The sequence below is a fragment of the Lottia gigantea genome (genome assembly GCF_000327385.1).
Source record: "Lottia gigantea unplaced genomic scaffold LOTGIsca_30, whole genome shotgun sequence".
Taxonomy (NCBI): Eukaryota; Metazoa; Mollusca; class Gastropoda; family Lottiidae; genus Lottia; species Lottia gigantea.
Window position 1 is genome coordinate 2249570 of NW_008708987.1, and position 8216 is coordinate 2257785.

Here is an 8216-nt window from a genome sequence, read left to right on the forward strand (position 1 = left end):
GCACCTTTAGAATTCAATCTAATTAAAATATAAGATGAAATCCAAAGTGACTTCCAGAACTGATCACCTCCATTACTGTGAGAAACAACCAGGTTCTTCTTCATATACCAAATAAAATGCCCAAAACTTGATAAGTTATAATTTTTGTATATACAATATCACAGTTTGTGGTTTAACAGAGATGATTAAAATGATAAAATAAATAAAACATCTTTCAACACTTGCTCTATTTAAAGGGGCAGTAGCGCCATTTTTAAGGGTTCATTTTGGTCTTAAATATATGTAACAAGTCTTCAGAAGTACTAGAAATAATTCTTTAAAAATTCTTCAAACTAGGAATTTTACTCACTATTTCTATATATCACAGAGTATTTTAAATTGATGAGTCGTCATTTCAACATTCAATCGCAGATAATTCAGGACACCATGAATTTGGAGGCTCAAATATCAATGGTGAGCTGTGAACACTATTACTTATTAGCTCAACTAAGACTTTTGAGACTAAAGTAAAAAAAAAAAAATGGCACATCTGTCCCTTTAACTCATTTCACTGTGATGCTTTTAACATTTACTGATACAGTTCACCATTATTGTGGTTGGTGCTTTTTGACAATGATATTTTGACAGGTGGGTCTATAGAGGAAGTAAGATAAAAATAGAATGCTCATGTTTTAGATCTCTAGATGTGATTATTAGTCTCTGAGCCTCCGTTTCAAACCATTAAACTTCTGACAATGCCTCTGTTGTAATTTGAGATGCTGCAGTTAGCTGCCTACTATTATGATCTGAAAATAAAAGATAACTCAAGTCAAAAATTAATTAATATGAGCATCTTTCAGATATTCAGGATTTCCAGCAATATTTTAAAATTTGTTTGTAAATTGATATTATTGTAGAACAACGTATTGAAATAATGATGATATTTTGGTTTGTCTACTTGTCAGCTCTGGGTTAAGCTTTACAATGTCACGTGATTACAAACCCTTGATGCCTTGATTAGGTACTTTTCCTATTTGAAAGTCACACCTGTAGGTAATTATTAAGGGCTGGTCCCTTACTATCAGTACTATTAAAGCTGGGTTCTCTTATTTTCATTTATGAAAATTAAAATGCTAATACCGGGTACTTATATTAATGGAAAGTTGAAGCGTTCTAATGACTTTTGACAGTTTGTCTCACATGTCCATAATTAATTCATAATTAGCTAAATTAGAAGAGAATTACCAGCAGAATTCCAATGAGTGACCGATCAAGTCATTTTTTGTTTATCCAGACTGTATACATACATGGACATTTATAATTGGTTAAAAGTCTTAATTATATGCAATAAGAACATAAAGATATGATTTAGAATACATGATATATTTAGAAACACCAATTCATCAAATAGTTTGGTTGATTTGACACTAAAAAATAAGGAAACCCATCTTTAAGAGCACTATTTTAAGCAATGAAAATATTTTATTATTGTCAATATTGAATAAAATGATAGAATCTTACCTGGAGCTGTCTCTCCACTATCTTCAGTAGTACTGTAATAAATATTATACCTCACATTAATATGTTTAGCATGACAACTCTGGTCTTACACAGTTACTAAGACATAGTATATGATATTAACACTGTAAAGGGTTGGATATCAAATATCTAGTTTCATGGAAGTTCATCCTGATGTATTTTCAGGTTGCCAGTGTTTGAGAATTTTACAATGATCAAAGCCAAATTTTTTATTTGGTATCTATACAAATTTGAACCATTAGTGAATCCATCAAGACATTACCTGATATTCTACTATGTCCCTGTGTCCTACACAGTACCACAATACAGTCTTAGCGTAGGCTTTCTCTTTGTAACTTAATTGTATCTCTCTTCAGTGATCAGTGATTTTTCTGAAGCCTTTCTTACTGAGAGAAAACATTTAAGATCACCAATAAATCATATAAAACAGTTTTTGACTATCAAGAATAAAATTTGTCCAAGAAATACTTACGTCTTGCCGTCTACCTCTCCAGTTTCATTTTCTTCATCTTCATTCTCTGCCCCGACCGGTGTTAGTGTGACAGAGTTAAACTGATTATAGGGTTCACCTAGTATACCAACACTTAAACTACCCATTCTAAAATAATCATAGATCAAGCTTTATAATCACAACCCAACTGAACTGTAATATTTTCAAGAGTTGAGATTCATGTGATGCCAGTTAGAAGCTTTGGTCTGATCCTCATTTTTTGGAGGGTGTTTTATAACTTTACCATTGCACAGACCCTTAGATATTATTATTGGCTATACAATACTGACGTGTAATGAGAAACCTACCTGTATCTTTGTATTGTAATATTGAGATTATCTTCCATTGATAATTCTTCTTGATCTCCTAAATCTTCATTATGTCCAATACTATCATTACAAAATATTTTTACATATAGTTTCACATAGTATTTTAATAGGGCACTGGTCAAAAATTTGTCTACTACATAATAATTTTTATTATATCATGGTCAATTCTTATGCTTTGGTGCTGTTCTCTTCCAAGTTATTAGGAGACTATAGATTGTATGAATCCTTACAGAAGTTTGTTAACAATAATAGAATTTAATGCATACACTTACCTTGCATGAGGCTTTTTTACGAACAACCAATGTGCCTCTTCTTTTGGTGAAGGTAATAGGGAAACAATGGCTGGAGATCTTTGACTGTAAAAATAACCAACATAAGCTTATTTTACATGGGAAAAATATTTTAACTCATTGCTTGTGTCAATGAATTCATATAAATCACATCCTTCTGTTCTACAAATTCTTTAAATAGTATGATAACTTATTCTGTTTCAATGTCTATTTGACTTGGAGACGCATGAGATTAAAATCATTATATTATTAATTAAAATCTTGAGATACTTACTTGACTATTGACTTGATAGCAGGCCTCTTCCTACAAATAGATAACATTATATTATAATGACATACACAGTGGCTTTTTTAGGGGTAAGGCCATGCCCCCCTCAAGCCTGTGAAAGATCTTTAAGCTCTCATTAATCTCCCGCCATCTGGAATCTATTGGCTTTGTGGGGTCCCTTCAGAACTCCGGCCTCAAGGGACTTCGACCCTTTGGCCTGAATGGAGAGACAACTCTCATTTTTGCCCAACCCCCTCGTCAAATTTTCTAGATACGCCCTGGCCATATACACAAACACATCTGTCTTATTGTCAAAAATTTTAACTTTTCTTTTTGTCTCAAAGTTTAAAAATTCTGGATCAGAAACTTAAAAACAAACTTACGGATGTAATCTACGATATTCAGCTGGAGTTAATTTTACTTCAGTATTTTCTTTTTTAACCTCTTTTTTCTCATCTGTTTCTTTTTGTTCTAGAAAACAAGAACTTATGAGGTAAATTTTGAAAAGATAGAGGGTCTACTCTTTTTCAACTTCTAACTTTAAAGATATCTTGAACGTGCACAACCTGAAGCACACAATGCCTCAGTCTTTTGTCCCATCCCAACTTTCCATGTCAGCCCCTCCAACCTGCATCTAGAAAAATGGGGTGAGCATTATTTGACAGACTTTCCAGATTGACTCCAGGGTAAGAGGAGGGTAACACTATATATACTCACTTTCTTCTTAATTATACAGTATATCATATACAATCTTAGAAAGACAATCATATTTACCTTCTGGAGCATATTTGACTCTAATAGCAGGATTGAATGTATCTGATCTTAACATTCTACAAAATAAAAATATTTTCAAGTTTGAACACCGTAATTTACAGGTCATTTCCTTTTTTATACAGGCCCCCTTTCCTCCAAAATCTCAGTCTCAAGTGTGGAATTATAAATTGAGAAATAGCAAATAGACTTGTGATAAAAAAAATTTTTTTTGTGAAACAGACCCGTGAAAATTGAATGGAAAATTCTTGTTACTTTAATCAATAAAAAATTCAGTGAAATACCTTCCAATTTCTTTTTTCACTGTTTCAAAATCTTTTCTTCTAAATGTTATCCACACCACAAATGTACAGAAATTATAAAATGACTGAAAACAAAAACAGTATTGGTTGTAACACAAATCAGACATGTAAATTGCATGACAAGGAATCATTAATGGAGAAGTCAGTACTCTCTAGAGAAGCAGACAAAATGTTAGTTAACCCTACCTCAAACATTGATCTATCTTGATATGTTGATGATACTCTAGACCTACAAAATACAAGATCAAATCATTATTTTAACAATGTCTTTTTTAAGGGATTATAAATGGGCTTACTTAATATTTTATGTGCATCAAGGACACTGATATTTAAAAAATGCAAATAGTATCCATTGATGGCCCAGAAACACATAAAATAACTTAAAAATTCCTTGACAACCCCTTAAGTTTGAGAAGTAATAAAATTTGAAATTCTGAGGTTTGGGATGTAAGGTTTTCGAATTCATCGACCAACACTAAATTTAGAAATAATGAGAAACATAAGAATGGTGACTTACATTCCACAAGACATGTGATGTTGTTTCTCCAGACCCAGTCCTAACACGAGTATACAGTACGCTCTTCCTAGTAATTTCTGGGCTACTGCTAGTCTTTCACACGATTCAGCGTAGGCTTTCTTCTCAGCTAAACTTGGTTCTCTATTAGAAATAGAATCAAAAACAATATAATAGAGATGCTAAACTGATTTGACAGACATAATACAACTTACAAAATGAACATCCTAGTACAAACAAAATCATGGATAGAAATAAAACCTATCTGAAACTTAATCAAAGGTTTGCTAAATTTGACATTGAGCATACCAAAAATTATAAATAGCCTAAATTTACAGGAAACTTAAGGATAGGATAGGACAGAATATCAACAACATAGTACAATAGAAATAATATAAAAATTACTTACATGTACATAGGATTCTTCTTGTTGCCCTGAGCTAATTTCTCAAAGAATCCATTAAAATAAGTAATCAGATTTAATAGAAAATGATCAAACTCATCTGTACTGAAATAATAAAGGTTAATAAATGATAACACACAAGATAGAGTTCTAACTATTTGCTAGCCAGTATCTAAGCCAATTTTTTTTAAACAGAAACAGAATTGAGTTGTATTTCTTACTGAATTTGTGGTGACAACAAAGGAAAACTGTAACAATAAACAATTATTCATTTAAAAGCTGAAGCTATCTGCAGCAAAATTACCAGATGTAGAAGATGCTTCAATATTTTATTTACCTGTATAACATATTGAAAGAATCAGGAATAACATCAACTTCTGACATCATACTATGTGCTACCCCTAAAATATATATCATAATATCATTTTCAATAGTTGTTTTATAAAAAACATCATCCCCATAACATTTATAAAACTGCATGTTTCATGATTACAATATCAAGTATTGTTCACACAAAGCAAAGCATCCAAGTATGATGCATAAGCTTATATAGTATTTATCAAGATTTGATGTTTCACATGAATGTAATATAGAAATGCATCAAAATATCAGGCTTACGTTTGATATCTTCCAACATAACCTTATCATGTTCAGTATGTCTACGATTAGATTTAGGTGATTTACTATTGTTGGCTCTTCCAGCTGCCAGACCCCCACCTTTTCCTGCCATCTGTCTTGGGATACCGGAAGCTGTCCTAAAAGACAAGAAAAAATGTTGTTAACATATAGGTTGTATTTTATCCTAAGTATGTTTTCTTTTAATGTAAGATTCACAGTTGCGATTAATTCTTTAATCTTTAGGTTTTTAAGAAACAGAGTCCTACTCCTTGATTTAACACTCTAGACAATAATCTATCCTTGGTTGATAGATGAAAAGTTAACGTTCACTTCCAGTCTTATCTGTTCTATATACAGCCTAACTTTTTGCCCTTGATCACATGTTGAAAGCCAAGACACATTTTGTTCTTGATCAAGACAAAGACACAAGATTCTCACCTTTCCATTCTATTTTTTTCATGATGACCTTTATTCTTTCTTCGTTTATCTTGTTTATCGGGATGATGGCTGTTAAAATTAATAAAAACAATATTTTATATAAGTTCCAACGTTTCGTAATCTATAGATAAAGATAAATCCTTATTACAACATTTAGAATTGGAGGGGTTTAGTTTCCAAAATTGCAAAAGAGCATAGATGACTTTTAAGCCAAAGGTCCAACAGATGAAAAAATCCCCCCAAAAAAACAAAAGTTACAGGTATTTCTAGTCTTACTGTATCTTACTGTAAACCAGTCTTTTAATAAGCTTCTTGACCACCATAAAGTTCTAAAATTTCAGGTTTTATAGTGAGTAAATATAATTAGGAGTGTGCATATGTTTCTTTTCATTCTATCTATTCAGTTTGTAGTAAAGTAACCCACCTGACAAATTCCAGTGTATATGTTTCTTCCTTCCAGACCCACTTTCCAGTTGTTGGTTGGAGGTTCTACAAATAATATGTCAATAGGTTACTTCAATGATAATTGATTATTCCAATGCTGCACAAACTGAGTAACCCTGCTAACTAGCGTAAATAATAAGATAAGACAGGCAAAGGACGAAATTATCACATATCTTAATGCAGAATTCTTTCATAATCATGTAAAAATGGCCGAATTCTAACACGCCACAAGAGAGCACTAGAGGAAAGTTCAATGTTCATAATCAAGAAGTATTTTTTTCCATTCCATTCCATTTTTTAGCCATCAGCTATTACAATAAGAATTTGAGTACTGCATCCCTTTAAATTCATTCAAAAATAGTAGCGACATTTTCATAAAAACTAACATTTTCGGTAATTGTCGCAACCTTGGCCATTTCTTCTAAAAATTATGAAGAAAAAATAAATTATTTAATTTCACTTCATTTGGCAGCCATGATGGCTTTTGTCATGGTAACAAGTAAGGGAAATAACTCGCATTATATTTATGGTCAACCATCGCTGAGAAAATTTTATTGTGAGTTTGATTTGGCTGTCCACAAAATAAGGAAGGGAAATAACTCGCAGCATTATGTAACAAGAAAACAAAACAACAACTTATTTCTTCAAGACCCGTTGACCCGTCTCACTTGATCTAATTACAGTTCTGTAGATAATAACTAAAATACTACACCAATGTCTACGACAGCTAAAATCACATTGGCCTCCTCTATAGTGTTTACTGTCAGTATGATAGCATTTGTGAATTATAACCATAGAGCAGAAAGAATACGAATGAGGCAAGGAGTGGATCGAGACATTGAACGTCAAAAGAGAAAGGAGGACAACAAACGATTGCTTGATGACAACATCAAAGCTTCAAAAGAACTGAAAGTTGTGTGACGTGTAGAGATGTTAACTAAAAATTGATTTGAATTGGTATTCGGGCATTAAAACAGACAGGAATCAAATGTTTGAAATTAAAATTTGGAATGAGCTCGTTGATTGCTGGATATTGAAAGAAGAAGTAATGTCATTGGTTTTTCTTCTCATTGACACTTTGTTTTTAGGCTGTAAAATTTGTGTTGATAAAATAGACAATTGTTATAGATGAATAAAGATACAAAAGACGTTGAACAGTGTCAAATTAAAATACAATGTGTTTTACTATAAGTATAAGTTATAGAATTGCGTGTTTTAGATGCCTTTCTAGAGACTAAATAGAGAGTAAAGTATTTGTAATAAACTTTTTGTACAAAAGCCTTTTTGAACCAATAAATGAATATAAGACCATCCTTTCTATTTTTCAGATTTTTATGTTGAAATTCCACATCTTTCTATATCACAGAAAAAATTGTTTCATAAATGAGCTTATTTATCCAAAGTAAAGACCAGAGATATGTCCATCTTGTCGGACTTAAAAAGCTATATCCACAGTTTCTGCAGCTCTACTAGGACTTGAGCATGAACCTTGGTGTCTCTGACTGAATGTCTTCTTGCGACGGAAATCAAATGAATAATAAAGGTTGGGTATGGGTTAATCTGCAACAAGCATATTGTTACACAATAGATATTTGTATTGCATGGAGTCTTGGTAAAAGTCAGCGGGTTTCGAACTTCCTTTTTTCTGTGGTTGTTCAACATAGAGACATAACTAGATTTGCTCTAGACCCAGCTATATTTTTAACTATACTGTTGATATCCTCAAATTGATATATCTATAACATTTGCAGTGATCTGGGTAGCAAATTTTCTTAATCAGGAATAAATGTGGAACATGATGTCTTTAAGGTCAAGAAAACCACAGAAGAGA

At 32.1% G+C, this 8216-nt stretch overlaps 2 protein-coding genes across 2 annotated transcripts; one reads left to right on the forward strand and one right to left on the reverse strand.

Moving 5' to 3' along the window:
- Positions 1–122: 122 nt before the first annotated feature.
- On the reverse strand, positions 123–6859 carry LOTGIDRAFT_203973 (hypothetical protein). The gene is made up of 17 exons (XM_009057561.1): positions 6772–6859; positions 6366–6430; positions 5942–6010; positions 5504–5640; positions 5223–5286; positions 4892–4990; positions 4486–4626; positions 4155–4197; positions 3951–4033; positions 3670–3725; positions 3279–3366; positions 2902–2931; positions 2610–2693; positions 2317–2397; positions 1991–2116; positions 1501–1532; positions 123–785 (listed from the first exon to the last, which is right to left on the reverse strand). The coding sequence occupies exons 1-17, from the start codon at positions 6799–6801 to the stop codon at positions 721–723; spliced, it is 1293 nt and encodes a 430-aa protein (XP_009055809.1). The 5' UTR covers positions 6802–6859; the 3' UTR covers positions 123–720.
- Positions 6860–6984: 125 nt separating this feature from the next.
- Positions 6985–7698, forward strand: LOTGIDRAFT_216005 (hypothetical protein). The gene has a single exon (XM_009057562.1). The coding sequence runs from the start codon at positions 7100–7102 to the stop codon at positions 7304–7306; it is 207 nt and encodes a 68-aa protein (XP_009055810.1). The 5' UTR covers positions 6985–7099; the 3' UTR covers positions 7307–7698.
- Positions 7699–8216: the final 518 nt, after the last annotated feature.